General features: G+C 36.7%; 1 protein-coding gene across 1 annotated transcript in view; it reads right to left on the reverse strand.

Annotated features, from left to right (window-relative positions):
* Window positions 1–273: 273 nt before the first annotated feature.
* UBE2U (ubiquitin conjugating enzyme E2 U) overlaps window positions 274–24,545 on the reverse strand; it is a 53,068-nt gene continuing 28,796 nt past the window's right edge. Inside the window, 4 exon segments of the mRNA XM_045546426.1 lie at window positions 274–605; window positions 6,119–6,213; window positions 15,717–15,798; window positions 22,632–22,720. Of these exon segments, the coding sequence (XP_045402382.1) occupies window positions 424–605; window positions 6,119–6,213; window positions 15,717–15,798; window positions 22,632–22,720 (448 nt within the window). The 3' untranslated portion in view covers window positions 274–423.

The following is a 24,545-nucleotide window of genomic DNA, read 5'->3' on the forward strand; positions in this document are numbered from 1 at the left end:
GAAACAAGAAACCAAGCAGGTGTAGATCAACATATAGACCCCTCCACTTGGGATCATGTCCAGCCTCTGGAGTTCCTGACTGCTCCCCTCCTTCCCAGTCTCTTTCTGACCCATGTCCGGCCTGCAGAACCTCGTGTCCAGTAGTCTAACAACTGTGGGAGTAAAGTACCATTGATTGGAAAACAGCAGTGAACACCCCTAATTTGACTAACTTAGTTCCAAACAAAGAAGTAGAGCTCAAAAAAGTCAAAGCAACATATTCATTGATTCATACTTATATTTCTAATTTGTACTTGTAGTGAGAGGATGAGAACAACTTGAACAAAACGGAATCTAAGTTCTGAGAGCCTTCCAAAGGTGCTCCATGAGGCTGAGCTGTGGTGGAGGCTGTTTGTTCTTTAAATCCTGGAGTGTTCGTTCTGCTTAGTCTTCTAGAGTATCTGTATTGAGAGCGCTGGTCCAGGCTACCAGACGGTCCACCTCCTCTTCCCAGGACTCATCCCTTTCATTTTCAGATGATGGAGATTCACTCTCCCACTTCTTTTCCATTTCATAAACCTCTGTGATAATATTTATTTCAGGCTGTGGCTCAGAAGAAATTTTGTCTATGGTGGGAATTATGAAAAACAGAAATTTAAGAGACATAAAAGGAAAAACAATGAAAAGAGAAGCATTCCTGCAAAGCGAACGTTTTAATCTTTCTAAATTTCACATTTTACAATTAATTTTGTCATAAATCATGCCTTCCATTTTGCTCAATCTTTTCATCCTTTGTTAGTTCATTCATTTAGTTGGTATTTACTGAGTCCCTGCTATATGCCGGTTGATGTGTAAGGGAAAAAGTGCTCCCAGAGCACAAAAGGGAATCACTATGTCTAAGTGAAAACAGACTCAGACTTTAAAAGATAAGAAGCAGTTTGCTTAACAGGGAAGGGCAGAGGAGGGATGTCAGAACACTTTAGACAGAAGAAACAGCGCATACCGAGACAGCGAGGGTGCGACAGGGTTAGAGGCAATCATAGCGGACACGCCGCATTTACACTGTGCCAGGTGCTATGCTAAGCAGTATACATAGATAACAGATTTTAACTCAGACACAACCTCAGGATGGGCAGGTATTATTATCCTTATTTTACAGACGAGGAATCGGAGTCTGAGCAACCTGCAGTAGCTTGACCAAGGACAACCAGCTATTAACAAGACTTCATCGCAGGTCTGTCTGATCCCCAAACACAATGTTGCAGTGCACAGAAAGCTCAGTGGAGTTGAAAGGGAGGCTGAGGCCAGATCAGGAGAGCCTCATATGTCATGCAAAGGAGATTCATCTTTATCTGATAGGCTTTGTAAACAGGGCAATAAACTGATTATATTTTTAAAAGAAGAATATGGATATAATATCTAAATTTCTAGATCTATATTTCCACTCAGCATGGGGACCTTGCTTTCTGGGGACAAATTCTAACTGGTGCTATTTGTGTTCTGTTAAGTCTACAACCTCACTGCATTCTCCTCTCTTTTGCATAGTTGCCTAATATGGGTTTCAGGACAAATTCTGTTGATGGCATACGTTTATTTCTCCATTCACACACAAAATGAACTTTGTAATATTTATTATAGACCTGGGCTATAGGTGACTTTCTTTCTCTCTTTGGTTTATAGGAGGATGCATGGAGAGATTTGAGTTTAGACCGCCACCATTATCCTATGGGTACCCTGAGGCCTCTGCTGATTGAGGTTTTTTTTTTTTTGTATGTTTGATACTAATTTTTAGTTTTAATGTATTTAAAACTAAATTCTGTCTGTGCCTTGAGAAAACCGTCTACTTTATTTTCTATGAACATATTATTGATGAACCAACTCCAGTTCTTTCTAACCATGTTTGAGCCTTTCTGACTCCACATGCTTTTGATTATAAGAAATATAAAGCCCCAATTCAAACCAGGCTAAACAATAGGGAAATGTTTTATCTCACATAAGAGGAAAACCAGAGCAGAGGGCAGGACTGACTGAGACAGTGACTTAATAACATTGCTAAGGACACAGGTCTTGTCACTGCTCTGTTCGCCATCTTAGGTGCTGTCTTCCTCTTCAGGTATGCAGTGAGAGAGCTGGCCTATCACTCCCGTCAGATACAGTGACACCTAGAAGAAAAAGGGGTCTTCTCTCCAAGGTCTCATTTTTCAGTGGGAAAACCATCCCCTAAAGTACCCAGTATATGTCCCCTCAGGCAGGATTGTGTCACAGCCTATTCCCAAACTAGTTACTGGGGAGGGAAAGGGGATTACCATGAGCAGCTGACATCAGTTGGTGGGATGGAATGAATTTGGGGAGTCAATCACCTTGACTATTTGCCCTCTTAAAAACTCCTGGGAAGTATGCTAAGAAACCTGGCTAGAATAGTAGAACATAATGAAAACAAATATAGAAAAATTTCCTTAGAACATAAAAAAATAAATATTATTTTGAACTTCTTTCCTCCAGAAAATCTTAAGTATTATAAATCCCTCTGAGACACCTTGGATTTGGTTGTTGGAATCAATAATAAAAGTGGGGACTTTGTTACCATGTTAACAAAATAAGTTATGAAAGCACAAATTCTAACTGCCATATACTTTATGTCTTTCTCACTCGGAGTGGAGCCTGGAAATTCTGCCTCTTATAATCTTTTTAATCTTAAAGTAATTTAGTTAATAAAATATTAAAATCTGTGCTGAGTAGTAAGCTCTGATTATTGCTGAATGGTTTATTTCCATTCACTCCTATTATCAGTCTGGGGTCAGTTAGAAAAACAGAGCTACTGCAAGCAATATAAGAGGGAAGGATTTAACATAGGGATTTCAGATTATCTGGTGTGGGGGGACCTAGGGAGTGGAGGTCTGGAAAGCTGCACCTGGGAGAACCGGAGAAACAGTCACTACCTACTTTAGCCTGATGCACTGACGTGAGGAGACCTGGAGTTTGTGAAGTACAAGGAGCTGCACGCATTGAGCCACCCAAAGTGGGACAAAAATGGCAAGTTCATGGAGACATCTGTGAAGCCGCCATGTCTGTGAAGTGGGACTTTGTGAGGAGGTGTGAAATTGCTGTGTTTGAGGAAGCCACCATGCCCGATATGAACAACTTCTCAAACATAATGGCCTCTTCTTCTGTCCTGCCTCCTAAATCTCAGTGAGTTTTTCCCATTGGCAAATCCTCTCTGCAAAAGAGGAACACGAAGTTCATTCCTTTTCTGAGTCATACTTCCCTTTGATATCCTATATAAGTTCACTATTGCAACATAATAAACAACCACAAAATTTTAGTGACATAAAACAGTAAGTATTTGTTTAGGTCACACATCCAAAGGTCAGTTGGAGGCTGGCTTACTTGGCTAGGGAATGGCTGGGAAACTTGGCTGTGGAAGCTCAACTCTATGTCTTGCATCTTTCTCTGTGATCAAAGGCCTAGTCCAGGCATGCTCTTGTGATGATGGCAGAAGGGAAAAAGAACAAGCCAAATCACGCAAACCCTTTCCAAACCCTGGGCACATTAAACTCACTAATATTCCATTGATCAAAACAAGTCACAGGGTAAAGCTCAAAGTCAGGGAGCAAGGAAATACCTTTGCCTGTGGAGATGGTGCAGGAATGAGTATTTCTGAACAATCACCCAATTTACCACCACCTCTTAGGTATGATCTCTTCCAGAGTAAAAACAAAGAATAGTCTATTTCATTTTCAAAAAGGAGAAGGCTCAGCACTGGAAAACTAATCATTCCTCTTCTAGCTAGACATTCCTCTAGATATTCCTCTTCTAGCTCACCTTTTGTTTTCCCATTCATCATAAGTTTCCCCTCTTTTTCCAAAATCACAGGGCTGCTAAAAGCATGACAATTCTCCTTCGTCCTACCATGCATTCACTCGTTTGTTCACGAGCGTTGACTAGCTACTATCTGCCATGCACTGGGCTGTGGGAGATTGGGAGGTGAGCAGCCCCTCCCCTCAAGGAGCTCACTCTTTATCAAGGGAGACTGGCTGTAAAGAAACAATAACACAGTATGTGTGGCAGAGACTCTGAGGTGGCCCCTTAGGGTCTCTACATCCTGGTGTTCACACCTTTCTAATCCCCTCCTTTGTAGAGCCTGAGTAGAACCTGTGACTTTCTTCTAACCAACAAAATGTGACGAAGGTGATGGGATCTCACTCCCGGGGTTATGTTACAGTATATAAGACTCCAACTTGCTATCAGACTTGCAGTAAAGACTTCCTCTGCTGGCCAGATGAAGTAGGAAGCCATGTTGGGGAAGCCCACATGGCAGGGAAGAGTGGGCAGCCTCTGGAAACTGAAAGTAGCCGCCAACATACACCCAGCCAGAAGCCAGGGCCCTCCGTCCTAAAGAAAGAAGAAAATGAATTCTGTCATAACCTCACCGAGCTTGGAAGCAGATTCCTCTCCATTCAAGCCTCCAGAGTGAATGCAGCCCAGCTGACACCTTGATTACAGCCTTATGAAACCTTAAGCAGAGCATCCAGCTAAGCTGTGCCTGAGCTCCAGGCATATAGAAACTGTGAAATGATAAATGTGTGTTGTTTTAAGGATTAAGTGTGTGGTAATTTGTCACATAGCAGTAGAAAACTAAAAGAGCATGATGTGGCCATGATAACTGCAGAGAAAGTTTTCTAGAGAAGGTAATTTAATATCTGAACCAAATTTCAAAGGATGCTTAGGTAAAGAAGAGGAGAGAAGAGTGTTTGGAATGGGGGTATGGGGAAACACAGTGTAGCTCGCAAGTTTTTTTTTTTTTTTTAATGAGGCAGGGAATAAACAGTCATGACCCACTAGGTTAGTGTGGCATTTAGGGTGTGAGGAAGAGAGGGGTAAGAGAAGTCACTGAAAAGACAGATAGGTATTAGAACATTAAGGGTTTTCCATGTCAAAGACTCTAAATTTTATCCTGAAGGAGATGGGAAACAAAGGAAAACATAAGCAGATCTGAGCTGTTGAAACCAGTCTGACAAAGCATGGACAGAAATTGCTGTGATCATCAACTTAACCAAGTGATCTCTCCGTTGGTCAAAAATGGTGGGAACGTTGGAAGAGAGAGATTGCAGGGAGGAGTAGAGAAGTCGTGGAGGAAGCAGAGAGTACGGGTGCGGAAGGCACTGTTTCCTACCAGTCTTTGCAGGTACCCTGAAATCTACAAGAAGGCAGAGTTGCATGGAGAAGACTGAGGCTGGTAATCTAGAGGAGGAAATCTGAGTGTTACAGCAAAATGAGTAGGAGAAAGAGAAGTGAACACTGAGCCAGAGAAAAGGTTGGGAGCAGGGCCCTTGGGGAATCACTGAATGAAGGTTATCGTCTGTTCCTGGCGGGTACATGCTGTTAGGTTTAACGGCCAGGTGACAGAAAAAATGGTAACTAATACTTTACCGTACTTTCCACTTTACAAAGAAATTTTACATACATGGAGTCACTAAATCACAAGCATTCTGTGAGATAAGCTAGGATATTAGAAACTAATATTTATTGAACATCTTCTATGTGCCCAGTACTAGCTGGGAATAAAGAAATTGAAGTTCAGAGGTCAAGTGGCTTTCCCATAATTACTTACAGCTGTAATCTAAACCCAAGTTCTCTAACCCCAAATGTCATGCTTTCTCCTCTACACTGGCTGACTTCCATTATAAGTTACCAGCCTTCTCTTCCTGCTCAAGACTTACCCTCAACTTATCCCAAAAAACTAACACTGTTTCTTTGAAAAATGTTAATTTTTAAAAAAGAACAAAAAAACAAGTCAACATTGTTCCTTTCTTTTCAGCCATATTGCATAGATCTCTAAGTCTACAATGAGTTTTAGGGCTCTGTTTGTTTTGGCTGCTTTTTTACATTTTGAAACTTAGCCTTACATTTTCAAATTGTGCATTAACCTATTAAAGGGTAGTAAGCTTGGAAATATAAGTAAATCAATTTTTTCGAAGTTCCAGTTCCTATTTTGATAGAAAGAGTTAAAGCAATCTTAAAAGGAGAAAAAAATGAAGTAGGCCTCATATATTCAAAGTTAAACTTAATAAAAACTCAAATATATTATGAACAATATTTTAGTTATAAAAACAAAATGAAGAAGCTGAACTCAATTTACCTGGAGTTGGGCAGAGATGACTTCTTTCTGCTGAATGACTGACTCTGTGAGGCATTCTGTTTTCCCTAGCAAACCGAAATTTGAAAGCAGCAAACCTAGAAAGAGAAAAATAAGAAATTATCTAAATTCTAATTCTAATTATCTAAATTATTTATTTCTAAAAATAAGAAATTATCTAAATTATCTAAAAGTGTATATTACTTTTGAGAAAAATAAGTGAAACAAATTAAACAGAAACATAGAACAATAGGCTTTGCGTATGGTACCATAATGAGTGCTGACTAATATTAAAGTAAAATTATTTCAATATGTGCTTTTCAACAGAATAGTATTAGAAAAGCAAACGAGTATAATGTAAGATTGGTATTAAAAGAGTAATAAAAACACCATGTGGTATAACAAGGGGTATTAGTTTCCTAGGGCTGCCGTAACAAACTACCACAAACTTAGTGACTTAACGTAATAGCAGTTTTTTCTCTCACAGTTCTGGAGGTTAGATGTCTGGAATCAAGTGGCAACAAGACCAGGCTCCCTCTGACAGCTCTAGGGAAGAATCCTCTCTTGCCTCTTCCTAGCTTCTGCTGGTCCCAGCACTCCTTGACATGCCTTGGCTTGTAGCATCACTCCAATCTCTGCCTCCGACATCACGTGGCCTTCTTCCCTGTGTGTATCTCTGTGTGTCTTCTCCTCTTCGTATAAGCACACCAGTCATTGGATTCAGGGCTCAGCTTAATCCAGTATAGCCTCATCTTAACTAATTACATCTGCAAAGGTCCTATTTTAAAATAATGTCACATGCTGAGGTTCTGGGGGGCATGAATTTTGGGAGGGGTACACTATTCAGTCCACTACACAAGAGAAAAATTCTATCAGAAAAATTCATGACTTATTCTGGAAAAAACAATAGGCTGGCAGGAGACATCAATGAACCCAAGTCAAGCTATTGAAGCATTTCCTTGGAGAACGGGTTTATATATGGAAATGTAAATTTTACAAAAATTTCCTTTGGGGATAACTACCTTTTGGGATATATGATGACAAGAAAACATTGGGTGAAAAGTTGTTTACTGAGGAAAATTAAGTGGCCTATGAATGTTTTTGTTCAATAGGCATACTTCACTTACATAATACTACTAAAAAGTTCATTTATTTAATAAATACTCATTGACTACCTACCTCGTGCCAGACATTATTCTAGCAGCTAATGATACAGGATGAACAAGGCAGACAAGGTCCCTGACCCCAAGGAGAAGAGACAAAAATGAACAAATAGAAAAGCCAAGATGTATTAGTAGTAATGTTTTCTATAATGAAAACAAAGCCCCTGATAAAATGTTGTATGGAAGTAGTGAGGGCAGACATCCTTGTCTTGTTCCTGACTTTAAGGGCAAAACATTCAGTCTCTCACCATTATAAATAGTGTTGGCTATAGTTTTTTCATATATGTGCTTTATCGGGTTGAGGAAGCTCTTTTCTTTCCTATCCTTAATTTACTAAGAGTTTGTTTTTTTTAAATCAGGTATGAGTGTTGAATTCTTTTTTTCACCTATTGAGAGGATAATGTGGTTCTTCTTTCATATTTTTTTTTACACTGCTTACATTTTTCAAATGTGAAGCCAAGGTTATTTTTCTAGTATTAACCCCACATGGTCATGATAAATTATCATAATTATTTAAAATTATTTATCATAATTAATCATGACCAAGTGGGGTTTATACCACAAATATAATCTTGATTTGACATTTAAAAATGTCAAACAATGTTAAAAGCTGGTATATTATATATAAAATATATTTGCTAAACTTTTTGCATCTCTGTACATGAAATGTTTGATCTGTAGTTTTCTTTTTGATGTGCTGTCTTTGGTTTTGTTATTGAGGTAATGCTGACTCTGTAATGTGCTGGGAAGTGTTTCTTTCTATTCTATTTTCTCTGAGAGTTTGTGAAAAATTCTCTAGTGAAGCCATCTGAGCTTGGAGTTGTCTTTGCGTGAAGGCTTTTAACTATAAATTCAATTTCTTTATTAGATATAGGATTATTCAGGTCATCCATTTCTTTTTAAGTGAGCCTTGGTAGATGTTATCGTTTAAGAAATTTTGTTCATTTCATCTGTATGGTTAGATTTAGGTCTGAAAAAATCTTTATTTACCTTCATTTTAGAGAGATATTTTCACTGAGTATAAAATTCTAGGCTTAACAACTTTTTTGAAGCACTTTAAAGTTGTCATTTCTTATATTTTGGCTTCCAAGATTTCTGATATGAAGTTATTGGTTGTTCTTATCTTTGCTCCTCTATGTGTAACATGTGAAGTTCCTTTTCATCCTTTGCTACTTTTGAGATTTTTCTCTTTATTTCTGAGTTTCAGCAATTTGATTATGATGTGCCTTGGTATGGTTTCTTGATATTTCTGTTTCTTGGGATTCATCGAGCTTCTTAGTCTATGAGCTTGTAGCTTTCATCAAATTTGGAAAATTTTCAGCCATAATTATTTCTTCAAATATTTTTTCTGTCCTCTCTTTTGGGACACCAATTATGTGTATTTTACACCACTCAATATTGTCCCACAGCTCATTGAGGCTTTTTTTTAAATTTAATTTTCAGTCTTTTGTCTCTCTATTCCTATTTCTAAGAGTTTATATTGCTATACTTTCATATTCATAGGTCATTTCTTCTGAGGGTCTAATTTGCTGCTCTTCCTGTATAGCATATGCTTTTATACTTTCTGATTTATCTCTAGATGTTCCACTGATCTTTTGTATGTCTTCCATTTCTTTCTCCATCATATTTGTGTTTCCTTTTGATACCTGAGTATATTTTATAAGACATGTAATAGGTGCTTTAAAGTCCATATCTACTAATTCCATTCTATCATTTATGGATCTATTTATATTGCTTTTTCTTTTGGTTATGGGTCATATTTTCTTGCTGATTTGCATGATTGATTTCTGATGAGTGGACATTAAAAATTTTGTTCGGCGCTGAATTTTGTTACATTCCTTTAAATGTAGTTGTCCTTTGTTTTGGCACACAGTTCAGCATTCTGTGAATCAGTTTGATACCTTCAAACCTTGCTTTAAAGCTTTCTTATGGGTATAGGAGAGCCTTTATCTGGGGGCTAATATGGCTCCAGTACTAAGGCATGACCCTTCTGAAGTCTAGTCAATGTTAATTAAATTATGAAGTCTCTCCACTCTAGCTGGCAGGAGCACAAATAATTTCCAGCTCTGTGTGAACTTTGTATGAGTTTATAAAAAAATCATTAAGATCTGATTTTCCTTAGGGCAAATATGACTTTGGAAAATAACCTAACTTATATTATACCTGTTCTTACCTATTGATAAACCTTTGTCCTCAAAAAATGATATAGGCATTATTTCCTTTTTTATTCAACCATTTGCCTTTATATAACTAAAAACACAAATTATAAAAACAAAAATGGTTAGTATCACCAAAGAAATGCAAATTAAGTGACTGCAAAGTACAATGCCAGAATTATTAAGTTAAAAAGTGAAATGAAAAACCTTAATGCTTGCTCATTTTTTAATTCTCACATAGTCTTGCTGGCACCATAAATTCCAACATGTTCTTGAAAAGTAGCTTTACATGCATAAGAAGAATCATAAAACTTACCATATCCTTCCATTAGTAATCTGACTTTTGGTAATGTGTTCTTAACTTCCTTCTCATTCCTCTATTTTTCTGGTAAAATATAATCTAACATGCCTCTGGGGAATATAACCCTCTCCCTCTCACCCCTGCTCAGACGGAGGATATGAGCAAGGCCTAAGCCAATCCACGTATCATGTTTCTCTGGTCACAGAGAGGGGGAATGAGGGGGACTGAGGGGGTAGGAAAGAGGGGCCTGAGAGAACACACATGAGATCCCCATAAAATGTGGGAGCAGAACACCAAAGAAGCAATTCTCTTAGGGTAAAAAAAAAAACCCATTTGTGTTTGTGGCTCATATTAAAACTCCTCTTTTTCAGGAGAGAGGAAGGTGGGGAGCAATTTTAAGCTATGGTGTTTACAATAGAGAAGGCGCCACTGGATTCTGCACTGCAACCAGAAATCCACGGTAAAGTTTTGGGGCTACGTTCTGAGAAATGGATGAAATGAATTATACCCATAAGAGAGGACCAATAAAGAGTATGGAATTCATAAAAATCAGTTGAAGGAACTGAATGTATTTATTCTGAAAAAGAGAAGATTTAAGGGGAGGTTGGAGAAAGACATGATAGCTATTTTCTGAGACTTCAAGGACAATTCCACAAACCAGAAATAGCCTTATTTGTGTGTTGCTTCAAAGGACAAGCAGCAATACTTTCTGTCCTGCTATAATGGCCTCCTTGGAATCATGCCTTCTACCCATCCCCAGAGCCATCCACAGGTCCTCAGTGTCTGACATGGTACCGGGCACACTTAAGGCACTTTAGGCTAATGGGCAAAGCATGGGTTGTGGCATCCACCAGGCCTGGGTTTGAATTTCAGCTCTGTTACTAAGTATTTAACCTGAGGGAATTTTATTTTTTCTTAACTTTTCTATACACCTTATTTATAAAATGGAGATAATTTCTCATTTTCTGGGAAGTTTTACAGACAAACATAAAAGCACATAGTACAAATTCAATGAAAATCTGTTAAATGCATGAAAGGAATCTGGAATGGTTGAATATCATTAGTTTTTTTAAAGAGTTCTATATTTTTTCCCATGTCTATATTACAAAAATATATGCCATGTCCATTCTAATGCTAATTCTCCCTGTAACCACAAGATGGCATTCAAGGTTTAATCTTTGGGGAATAAAAAAAAAGCTAGCATGCATCCTTAAAAATGCATTAAATATATAATTATGTAAGCCTATAAAAATATTTAAATTCAATAACCCCTAAAGGATAGCACAAACATATATTAAATGAATATACTCAGCATGAATGTCTTCCATGTAACTGGAGAAAAGGAAATCAAACATAGGTATACTAAAAGAAAGATTACTTGTGTTTTTGTCAGTTAAAACACAGGCTCACAAAATCAGACTCTAAAAGAACTTAAAAATAATATGTATTAACTCCCCAATTTAAAGAATAGGTCAACTAAGTCCAGAATGTATTTTATAAATATAAGAAAAATTTATATTGGTATATGATATTCTTTTTTTTATATAGAAGGAGAAAGGAACTAACATTGTTTAATAATAGAATTTGATGCTGACCAAAAAAAAAAAAAAAAAAAGAAACCCACAACTTTTCTGCAAAACATAGACATGATTTGTGCTTGTCATTGAGTAGGCAATATTTTTATGCTTATCTGAACAATTTAAGCTTTCAATACGTACATATTAGTAGACAACTAGGAAATACTTTATTTTCAAATAAAATTTGTGTTTAACGATAATCTCAGAAAGACTGGTTAAACTCTTTGTGCCTCAGTATCTCTCACTGGTAAACTGGAGATAATATTTACCTCCACTTTTACAGAATTTGTGCAGAGGAAGGTCTTAGGGGTGGGAATCTAGCTGGGCAGGAGGCTGGGGATCTTGCTTTGAAGCTGTGTCAGCAGGGCAAGCAAAGCGGTTGATTTGTCATGGTGCTGAAGGAGCTGATGAATCTTATTGGTGGGTTATGCTGGCAGTGGGACTGTCAAGTCCACAGGGTGGCCAGTATGACATTAGGAAATGAAAGGAGGATGCCTAGCGCACACAAGGTACTGTTCCCTCTTACACCTCCTTGGTATAACAAGAGCAATATTCTTTTCTAAAACTCTATTGGATATAAAACTCCCCCACAATTGATAACTTTTATTTAAGTAACTTGCCAGCTGCCAAAGCTTACATTATTGGCATAGATTTTTCCGTTATCAAAAAGCAATCATTAGCCATAGAGTATGACACAAAATTTTATATGTGCATAAGCAAGAACGCTCAAAACAATAGCTTTTGCTGCTTTTGGATTTTATATCTTCCACTATTTCTCTGGAGAAAAAAAAAATACAAACTACTGATTAGATTATAGACTCATATTCTTTCCCATGTCTTGGTAGAAATAAAGCATTTGCATGACTCTTCAAAAGGCAGTCAAGGCAATAGGAAAAGAAAAAAAAGGCCTTAGAAATGAACACCAATCCAAATGATTAATTAATGAATATTTATAAGCTGTTTATAATGACAGTAGGTTTCTATTAATAGTAACTAAAACGTGTAAAATTAAAGAATTTGCATAAAATATTCACAAGTCATTTATATTTCCAATTTTCAATCACTGTTTATAACTACACCCTAGAACTTCCAAAATAGAGCCTTAATTTCTACATTAGAATGAACCTTAATAGAAGTCTGCACCTAAATTTTTTCCTAAAATGAACTGCCTTCACATTTGATCCTAATCTTAAATGGGAAAACAGGGTAGGTATGCATCTTTCAGTGAACATTAACTGAGAGCCTACTATTTGCCAGGCTCCCATGCTAAGTACAGAGAATGCAAAGCTACACTAATGTCCATGTCCTGGTCACTCTTCATGAACAGATGAATTTCCACATTGCAGATGCTGAAAGAGACAGGAACAGAGTATCGTGGAAACAGAGGCAAGGGAACTGGGCATGCCTGAGCACAGCAGAGACTGTTCCCACAGCGATGTTTGAGCGGATCTTCATGCCACCCTTGTGAAACACTTTGCCAGGCACAAAAAATGATGGGAGTGGAGTGGAGAAGGAAAAACAATCATAGCGGGGTGGAGGATGAGAAATTACTCAATGTGTACAATGTATGCTATTTGGGTGATGGACACCCTAAAACCCCTTGACCACTATGCAATCTATGCATGTAACAAAATTATACATGTACCCCATAAATTTGTACAAAGAACCACAGGCACAATGAGACTAAAATCAATGTGGTCATGATAAGTGTTGTTTTCTAACCTGAAAAAAGTTGACGATTTTTATATGTTTCTGACAAAGATCATTTTTACATCTGAAAAATTGGGGGGGGCATGGGCTTTCATCTCCTCCTCTCCTCTGGAACTAATATTTATTGAATGCTCATGTGCCACAATATATTATTTTATATGTATGATTTCATTCAAGAGATCAAATGGAAAACAACTTTGCAAGGTAGGTAACGTTATCTCCTTTTAGCAGATACAGAAACAAGTTCAGAGTGGATAAGAATTTCTCCAAGGTCTGCCTGACTCTAAAGCCTGACTCTTTCCCCATGTTGCTCGCAAAGAAAGATTTTCCATCTGCAAATTGAACGAAGGCCACAGGAGAAAAAGCATGAACAATAGCAATATGAATGCTTACCACGTGCCAGATACTGTTTGAAACATTTTTTATATATTAATTTATTTAATCCTCAAAACTTCCTCGGGAGGTAGGTTATACTTAATATTGCCATTTAATAGATAAAACTGACACACACAAAGAAACCAGCTAACTTGCTCAAGGTCACAGGGCTGGTACTTGGCAGAGCCAGAATTCAAATCCAGACAGTCTGGCTCCAGTGCCCCTGTGCTTAAGTGCTCCACATTCCGCCTTCTCCCTCCGACCAAAGCCTAACTCTAGGCCACCAGCAAAGACCCTGTGGAGAAAGATAGCCCCGGCAGAAGGCACAGGGTGGTGAAGAGATCTTAGGTCCCCGAATAATGGTGAGAAGAAATAATTTAGTGCGGCTTAAGAATTGAGTAATGATTGATGAGGGAGGGGAAGAGGGGAAAAGGAGTATAGGACAGTATCAGGAGTGACAGCATTTCCTTAATGCTATTCAAATAAGAGGTTCTCAACTTGTGTTTTCTGTTTTTTTTTTTTTAAATAGAAAATTTCAGTGCAAGGAAAGCATTTGCAAATATTAAAAACAGAGAGCTGCATAATGGTATTATATGGCATGCACATACAGACTTGCATAGATCTAGCCCCAAACATTTTCTACATGAGTTTCTATGAATTGACCACTTTATGACACCTCCTGTATTTTGAACTTAAGACTTTTGATAATTATCTGAAAAGAAGATGAATTTCACCATTCTTTCATTTTTACTTTATCCCTACACATTTGTACACACAAATATTAATACCACAATAAAAAGCAGATAAACGTAATATCTTTTTTAAAACTATTTAAATAGTGGGGTTTTTGGACTAATTAAGTCCAAAATTTACAAGAAGCAAGTATCATTTGGTCTAAATATATTCTCATCAACCACCAGATGGCATAAGGTGTGAAAGTTTTATTCTGACAGGGTCGCTATGCACATAATAATTTGACCTGTAACTTAAAAAAATGTATTTGGAAAAACGTTCCAGTACTCAAACAACTCACAATTATTTTAGCCAAATGTAGAAGAGGATGGATAAATTGAAAATGATATGGTCCTACTTTTTCTAAATTTGGGGGTTCTGTGGGATGTTGGCATTACATAATGAGTCAATGATCAAACAAATAAAACAGCTCTGTTAAAGGAAATAAAAAAGGAAGACATGTCAAAGCAAAATTAACCTTAGATTCTAAGTAGGTTTCTTCAACTCGAAAAGAAACTTAAAACATGCCTTCAAGAAAAAAAAAATGTTTGTACTCCTTCAAATTGTGCTTAATAGTCATAAAAAATTTTCTACTGCCTATAATATATCCTGAAAGCAGAAAAGTATCGAATGCGAAATGTTTTCTCCACTTTGGCTTGAAGGAAAGTTGTTACAGAATCAACTGAAAAAAGAAAATCCAACTGAAAAACCCAATCTGAACTATGATGTTGAAGGGTAGGGAAGTATACTTTTGGAACCTCAACTTCCGCACAAATCCGAAATACAGCATATTATTTTTGTTAATCCTGTATTTCCATCTAGAAAAGAGGACACATTGCTAATAGTACATTGAAAAGCTAAAATATGAGGTAAATGCAAAAAATAGGATCTTTAATTCCCCTAGCTGTATGGTAGCACATTCACTAAGTACCTTGAAATAAACGCACCAGAATATAGACTAGCACTACATAGCCAGAACCACAGAACCGAAATGGGATCTTTGCTCTGGCATGATGAAGCACAAAAACTGTCTTCTGGAGTCCAGAGGCCAAAGATAAGATGAAGGTTGCTTCCTTAATGTGGTCTAAGAGTCAATGATTTCTAAAGATATTATAATCATTTATGTTTGTATTTTACTACATACTTCATTAGATTTAATATATTTGGTTCCTGAGTGAGAAATCTGTGGAAGAAGAAAAAAACATTTGGAGCTATGAAAAGGATGAAAAGCTAATTAGTAATATATAAACAATTTTTTTTGCCTTTTTTTTTACTATTTCTAAGTCATTTGTTGATAAAGGAAATGAGAGTAAAAGAATTACTGGGGAGGTTATTGTGAGATTTCTTCACTGTGGCTCATGTCCTATCGCTATCTTTGGCAGCCAATAGGTAGCAAAGATATTTCCCATGTGGGTTCATATGAAAAGAAGAAAAGACGCTTTCTTATTCCTGTTCTTATGCTTAGAAAAGGGCATAAGTTGCTGTTCCAAGGGTTTCTTCTGATGGTTCAGTTGGATAGTAGAAAGTGGAATAATAGATATTTCAACTTAATGGTATAATGCACTCAAGGCACTTAAAATTTCTTACTTTAAATTCCATTCTTTAGGATATTGTAGATCCATTTTCTTCCATTTATAATACTGTCCAGTGAAATTTGGATCTTTGAGCACTGAAATTAGAGTATTAAAAAAAAGGAGCTATGCATACATTCTTTAATCATAGTTAAAAGTTGAAAATAATTCACTGTTCATTAAGTTGACATGTGGCAACAACATACACTATATAATTCAAGTCATGTAACAATGCTCAGAAACTTTCCAAATTTCTCCCTTTTATTGGAACTTTGTAATGTTACATATTGTTTGAAATAAGAAGACTGTGACTTGGACATTTTTTTCATTATAATGACATTTGTTTATATATCATTTATAGTGTTAAATAAAATTTATAAGAGACCACTGGTTTGGACTGAGCTCCTGCACTGGGCTCCAGTGCACCAAGCCAAAATGGAGTCACTCACGCTAAACACCGTATAATCAAACTGAAACTTTAAGGAAGCAGGAAAATCCCTAAGCAGTTTTTTTTTTTTTTCCCAAAAGAAGATATTCCCAGCAACCAATCCAGAAGAGGCCCAGTTAACTTTAACTGGCCTGATAAGAAAGTCCGTTCTGCTTTAATCCTTACAAGGAAAGTAACCTGGAGTACCTTATGTTAATCAATCCACTTTTTGCATTATTCTGCTTTCTTGTTCCTACACTAGCTGCCTTGTAAAAACCACTGTTCTGTCATGCTCAGCAGAGCACAAATCTATTTTTAGATGAGATGCTACTCCATTCATGAATTGCTAATAAAAGCCAATTAGATCTTTAAATTTACAGAAATTTTGTTTTATAACAATAGTAATGAGGGAAGAAGTATTAGAATAACACATATAAAAACCAAAGACATAGTTTAACAAAATTTGAATTCAGCACTTCAAGTAGAAAAATAAAATTTGGGAGTTGGAAGTGACATTACAGATCTTACTTGATCTTTCACAAAGCAAGACTCTCTAACGGAGGATCCTCCAGGCTCTGAATGAATCCCTTGCCAACTACAGAAAATGCACCACTGTGCTGTTGGGAGACTGCCCATGCCGTTGGCAGATAAAGGTTACGGTGTCCTCTCTTAACATGAGTGCTGTGAGTTTCCACTGGTCCTAGTTCTGACCTCTGGAGTAATACTAAATTCATCCCTCTCCCACAGGAGAGAGCCCTCTAATATTTGAAGGTAGTTCACAGGGATGCCTCAGTTCTTTCAATTTTTTTTCTTAGGATATGATTTTCTAGAGACAACTATCTTTACCATCCTGGCGGTGAATTTTGTTGACGTTCCTACTTTGTGTCCAGAACTGGATCAGGGGATTACTACCTCCCCTGATCTGTGCACTACACTTCTATCAATTCAGCTCAGATCTGCATTAGCATCTTCCGGAAATCACGTCATACCACCACTGGCTCATGTGTTTGTGGTTAATTATAAGCCTTATGCCTTCATTTAAATTCATGTAAATTTAAATTTATAGAAAAAAAATTTAAACTGAATAGTTCTCCTTTTTTTTCTATTAATATTGCATGATTTTCTTCAGCACTGTTCCTATTTTTTATTTTTTGCTCTAAACACACATAAGCATATACATATACATATTCCCACAGGCTTTATTAGTATTCTTGGTATTTGGATATATGCTCCTCCCTTCCATTAAAAAAGCAAATCTGAGCTCCCCAAAGTTCTCGGTGAGGTCTCATTATTTCCTTTAGATGGTTACAATAACTAACATAAATAGAATTTTTGCTATATGCTGGGCACATGTAAAGCAGGTATAACACCCACTTTACAGATGAACAAACAGACCTAGAAAAGTTGAGTAATGTCTTCTCACTGGGACTCTTCATTACTCTTAGCCAAAATTTAAAATTTAATCTCTCATAAATGCTATTTCCTTTTGAGGTTTCTATTTAAGGATAATTTATATCTTTCCTTAATTTTTTTTGAAGTTGCCTTTCTCACATTTTATATTGGAATATGTATGGCCATCTCTTCTTATATATTATGAAACTCCAAATGATACAGTCATCTTTCCTGAACGATCCCATTAGTTTTATATCATTGACTCATTTTCTTCATTGCCTTCTCTATCATCTGAGAGATGAAAATGCCACAGGACTTTGTACAAACTTTTACTTTAAAATTTCTCATAGTTTATCCCTATCATTTTTTCACTCATCTGTCTCCTACGACCTGCTTGTAAACTCCTCAGAAAGCTTATCAGGATACATAACTTCTTGTCTCCCCCATACAGCCAGCTGTCAGATGCTCAGTGGATGACACTGATTAGAGGGAAATAATGAAAGAATGAGGACAGGAGAGAGGGGGAGAGAGAGAGAAGAAGAAGAAGAAGAAGAAGAAGAAGGATCAGCGGAAGTTCCGCCATTTGAAATTCCTTCATCACTATTTTTGTGATCTTGCTTTTGTGGCAGTTCTGCAATCTGTGGTAGAAAAGCAGCCTTTATTGCCTCCATAATATAGTTCTTCTTCCTTCTCTTTTGTTCCTTCTGAGGGTTCCTGGGCATTGCTTCCACTCTGCTTTTTCCAAGACATACATCTCGTCCAACATCTGTAGAGTTTCACCTGAAATTTTTTTCCCACTGCTGAGACAGTCGCATCAAAAGAAATATAATAGCACCCACTTGCCTCAGCATGTTTTATTTCCACATACACTATCTCATGCTAAACATCCAGCAACTTAAAGTAGGGTGGAATATTTTTGTCAATCCATAGAAATGAAAGACAAGGTACAAAGAGTTACGTGACTAACTTGAATTCACTTATCTGCATGTGGCAAAGCTGGTACAGGGCTAAGGAGTGTGTAACTTCTGACATCATGCTCTTCCCACCTTTCCAGCCTTGGTTGCACATTGTAGTCACCTGGGGAGCTTTAAAAACTACTACTGCCTGGTCCTACTTCCAGAGATGCTGATGTAATTGGTCTGGGGTATGCCCTCTATATTGGAATTTTTACAAGCTCCTCAGGTGGTTCTAATGAGCAGTCAAGACGGAGAACCATTGCATTAGAATCAAACGATGCTGCTTCTTGCATCTAAATGTGTTTTGGAGACACTTGCCCTTATTGCTAGCTCAAAGACTCAAAGAATGAAAGTCTCCCAGGGTGAAAGCAAGCATCCCCATGATGCTTCAGGCTGCTTGGTCTGTCTTGATGACAGCAAACAAACATCAGGAAGCCTATGCTCAGTATTACAGAGTACATGGGTCTGAAGGGATTCTTTTCCTCCAACATAAACATTTCCTTATGGGGATCACATTGTGTCGTTAAGGCACTGTTGCCCACAACCATATGTATTAGTCTGTTCACTGCCAAACCTTTTACTTGCCATTCTACAGTGATGGACAAAGAACACTGGATCAGTGGTACATTTTGCATATGATCGCCTATGATTATGAACTAAAACTTATAATTATTTATAAATGTACTGCATGTATTTCAGAGTTTGAATTTAAATCTCATACTATACAGAGGTAACAATTTGCTATGGTACTAACGAGGCAGTATAGTATGAGAAAGAGTAACAAATGTGGAGTCAGAAGATCTGGTTCAAGTCTCTGGACCACAGCCTACTTAATGAATATTGGGCACACTTATTTGAGGACTCACTATGTGCTAGGCATTGTTGTAAGTTCTTCAACCCTATGAGGTGTTTGCTGTGATTATTCTCATTTTATAGATGAGGAAATTGGGACACAGAGAGGTTAAGAAACTTACCCAAGGCCACACAGCTAGTAAATGGCAAAACCAGGATTAAACCCTGGCAAATATGACCCCAGAACTTACACTGTTTACTAATATATGATATTCTCTCTGACATGTGTGACCTTAGGTAAGTTTCTTAGCTTCTCCTGGTTTTAATTTTCTCATCTGTAAGACAGGGTAATAATAATAATGCCTGGCATATAGGCAGGTATTATACCACTATGACATAGATTAGGTGTTAAATAAATATTGGTTGAATAAATGAATAAAAAAATGATAGGCTGGGTTGGTTAAAAAACATAATATATATAAGCATACTTCATAAACTGCATTATATAAGAATAAGCTTATTATAATTATGGCACTAATGACTATGTATAGATTTGTGGCACAAAGATATGGAAAAGAATTAATACCCCAAATCAAAATATTAATCTAACTACCCACCACTATTCATAAAAGATAAAGCTCTTAAAAATATGCACAAGAGTTTAATAATCTTTCCAATGATAAGAATATAACTGTAGAAAATGAAGTTATTAGAAGTTTCCCTTTTATTTCTGAGTAGTTGAAAAAGCATTCTATAATCTAAAAGCTTCATCTTTATTATTGCCAGGAAATTAGGCCATTAAAAAAGATAGTGTTGGATCTCATCCAGCTGAACTATCAAAAGATAAAATGGCCAGCAGCACATGTAAAGTTTACATTTAATTTTTTTAATTAAGTGCTGGTTATTATTCAAGGAAAGCTCTTGAAACAGTCTTATAACAATTCCCCAGGGGACGAAGACGCAGGGTGATCATGAAATCTTGCACCAAGTGCTAGACTCAAAGTCTCAGAAATTCTTCTGGGGTAGAGCTAACCATTACCAGCTATTGCCTTTACAAACAGGGATGAATTACATACTAGGTCAGTGACAGATGTAGAAACAACAAAATTCAACATTTTGGGGTCAAACTCTTTTGAGGAAGAAATTGTGGTCAGTGGTGCCTCACTATTTCCTTCCATTTATCAATCATTCTTTACTGTGTGACAATCATTCCCAAATCTCCTTAAGTTTTAGCACATGCTTCTATTTTTTTTCCTCCTCTAGCAGTTTGGAGTTTCCAAGTGCCCCTATATATTTACATGTCATTCTCTAAAGCACCATCCTGTAACAATCTGTTTGTTTTTTGGTTGAAGGAGTTTGACTCTGAGTTGTCCCCTAGAGTATGCCAATTAATGGCTCAGAACAGTGTTTGTGTAATTAAGGGTTATCGCCTCTGGGACCCATGTGAGCTGCTCATACATCCTAGGTCCACATAGTAGACGTGTTTGCTGAGTTGACTAAGCAGCACCCAACCACAAATCTTTGAAATGAAGTAAACATTCATGTACTCTGGCATCGAAAATAATAAAATTCTTTGTACTGATAGAGTTGCTAAAGACTGTGTGTTCTAAAGCACCTTAAATTATATTTAACCACTAATCTATGAGTGAGTAAGGATGGTAAGATGTAGTCACAAAATAATTAATAATTGACCTCCTGAAAGAACATGTGATTTCTTAAAAGTTATTGATCTAATGAACTTTTTTATATTTGTTAAGCTTAGTACTACTTTTTGTCTTAATTTGTGCCTTAAAACTAGATCCTATTTTTTGTAATAGTTAGGAAACTATCACAGTGATGAGATGAAATATAATGAGACGCCGAACTAAGGTAGTGGTTATGGGGGTGAAGCAGAGTGGAAGCTTAAGTATTTCAGGAGATAAAATCAGAAAGGTTTGATGAGAGAGATAAAGGATTCTAGGAAACTTGTAATACTCTGCTTAGGCAGACAATGCAAAAATGGTGATCTACCGCTAACCAAGAGAGGAAATAAAGGAGGAAGGACAGATTTGGGGGTAGGATAGTGAATTCACTTTGGGACATCTTAAATATGAGATGCCTGTAATACATGTAGGTCAGATGTTCGATGCACAGTTGTAAATACGCATGCAGAATTCAGAAGAGGGTTCTGGCTGGAGAGGCAGCTTTAGGAATCACTGGCATGTAGGCTAATGAAAACCACAGCAGTGGAAGAGGTCTTTCAGAGAGAGGGGGTAGAGGGGGCTGAACGAAGAATTTATTATTGCTAAGGGAAGAGGCAGAGGAGTGCTTAGAAAGGGAGAAAGAAAACCATGGATGTGTGGTGTCATGTAAATCAGGGACAGCACAGCCGATGAGAGCTCAAGTAAGAAAAGGACTAAAACGCAATCACGGAATCTGGGAATTAAGAAGTCACTGCTAACTTCAGAATGCACCATTTTAGCAGGATGGCTGAAGCAAAGTCCTGTTTCACTAAATACGTGCAGACTGTATAACCTACTTTGATCCAGATAATGAAATAGTACTTTAAAGATCCAATTAAATAGAACCCCAAAGTTGTCCAGCTCTCCCATCCCGTCTTTTTATTTCCTAATGTATGATGGTAATAGATGATTTTTTTCTTTTAGACTGATATAATTGAACAGCCCTAGGTTTTTTTCTTTTCTTCCCCCCTCCTCTCTTTTGTTTGAAACAGAGTCTTGCTCTTGTCACCCAGGTAGAGAGGTAGAGTGCAGTGGCATCATCATAGCTCAGTGTAACCTCAAATTCCTGGGCTCAGGGATCCTTCTGCCTCAGCCTCCTAAGTAGCTGGTAGGCTATCCCAACTTAATGTCCGGTTAATTTTTTCTATCTTTGGTAGAGACTGGGTCTCGCTCTTGCTCAGGCTGGTCTCGAACTCCTGAGTTCAAGGAATCCTCCCACCTGGGCCTCCCAGAGTGCTCGGATTACAACATGAGCCACGCTCCCGGCCATCCTAGGTTTTTTGTTTGCTTGCTGAATTTCTACCTAGTATTTCCTCTGGCTTAAAGAATTAAAAAGTTTCCTCCTGCTGTGAAGGCTTCTTTCTGGGGTGAAGGGAGAAAAGTAAACCTCATAAGACTGAGAACTTTGTCTTTGCTTCCTCCAGTTGCCTGTCTTTGCTTCTAGCTTTTAATCAGACTTAGTCCAAGGCTCTATACAAAAGAGAAACCAAATTAATAGCTGTTGAATGAATAGTACATAGAGCCAACAGAGAATTTTATCACCCTTACATAGCAGATATGTGTCAATCAGTCTTTGAAAGCAAGATAAGCTGAGAATGATTAACATAACCAAACGGACACAAGATAAGTCTAGATCACCTTACATGGAGTTCTGTAGTATTCTGTGGCTTTTGATGTAGCTATTCCAGATCATGTCTTGTAGTAATCATTAAATGAGACTGTTTTAACTGCTCTGAAAAAACAAATAAAAATCAGATAATTGGCAGTTTGCAAATTTGCCTTTAAAATTATTATATCAGAGGGGACTGTTCAGATAATATCTTGTAACAAGACATTTGACTGATTTGCAAATTCTGATATGCATTTCTAGTGAATGAATTCAACATATTGATTTCACCACTAATGAATACAAATCACAAAAAAGAAAATCTGTCCAAATCATTTTTCAATAATAAATGAAAATGTGCACCCATGTATATGTTACAAAAAAAAAAATAGGTTTAAGACATCTGCCTTTCATGAATAACATTAAAAAAGAACTCTAAGCAAAGTGTCACACCTATAAATTTTCTCATTCTGCAATAAACAGTTTTCCTGAACTTCTGTGCCAAATTTTAGCAAAAATCACCTTTATTTCCTTATTATTAGGAGAGACTAAATGCATCAGATTTAAGATTAGTTTAATTTTTACAAAGGATCTGGCTATTTTCAAAGAGGGAAAAAAAATAACTCTTCTAATGCTTTTCCTGCACTTTTCCTTCCTGTGCTAATATTACTAGGTCCTAATGGGAGAGCAAAGATTGTTATATATCAATATAACTATCAATAATGAACTATAACAGCAGTCTCTTAAATAACTGCATTTCCAAGTATTTTTCCTATAAACTTTTTGAACACATAGATTCTTAACACTCTATAAACAAAACATTACTTAGGGATATTTTTCAGACATGTAAAATCACCAATTAACTAGCTTAAATAGATGCTTCAACATCAAATGTAATATGGCTTATGTCTGTTTTCCAATTTAAGTTCCTAGCTCTTTGGAAGAAGAAGCAATTTTTCACTCAGAACAAGTACATTAGCATTAATTTTTATAGGTAAATCATAGGGTACCTTAAAGTAAACATTTGACTCAACTTTGAAATTAATGGTGCAATATCTAAATGTGTTAATGCATTCATTTATTTAAATAACAATTATGGACACCTAATTTTAAGAGTAACATTTTTCAAATGTGTTATTATTATACTTTTGCAATCACACTTAAGTAGAAATTTGAAACCGGAAGATAAATTAATCATTATAATTATTGCTTCCAGAGCTGCATGGCATGCTTTAGACTACTAAATGATATACTAAACTAACATTAATTTGCCAACAAAATGTTTCGACATTTGGCAACAGAGGAAACAAAATGAAAGGCTGCATTATATCTCCTGCATGGAAAAGCTTGTGATCAATTTGCTGTCACAGATCATTTAGCATACAACAATGACCCAAGAGGAAGGAAACTGTCAACACACTGTCTCGTGCAAAAAATACACCATCTTCAGGCACAATCGTCTCCATTGTTTTTTGTCTGTTTGACGACGACCCATGACCCTCTCCCTTCCCAAGGGTGTCCTGTTCAATTTCAAAATGTTAGCCTTCAGGGGCTTTCTTTTTCTTCTCCTAGAATAATTAAAAATATTACCCTAAAAGGTATAACTTTAGTATAGTTTGAATATACAAAGCAGACTGTCTTAAACATTTGGGAATATTTGCAATTTCAATTCTATAAAGGAAACATCCCTTTAAAATAATAGAATGGTAACTATATTTTACTATTATTCAGATAAACTACTAAGCTTACAGGAATACACACAGCATAAAAATAGATGCATTTATAGTTTCAACCAATAACAGGAATTTATTAAGTATTATCATAGACACTATGAAAAAAATGTAGAAGACATAATTTTAAACTAAACATTAGAGTTTATTATCCTGTTAGGAAAATAAGATATATACCTGGACTAGTACATAGAACAGCTTCCTATATTAATACAATAAAA

Source organism: Lemur catta, chromosome 3 (genome assembly GCF_020740605.2).
Source record: "Lemur catta isolate mLemCat1 chromosome 3, mLemCat1.pri, whole genome shotgun sequence".
Taxonomy (NCBI): domain Eukaryota; kingdom Metazoa; phylum Chordata; class Mammalia; order Primates; family Lemuridae; genus Lemur; species Lemur catta.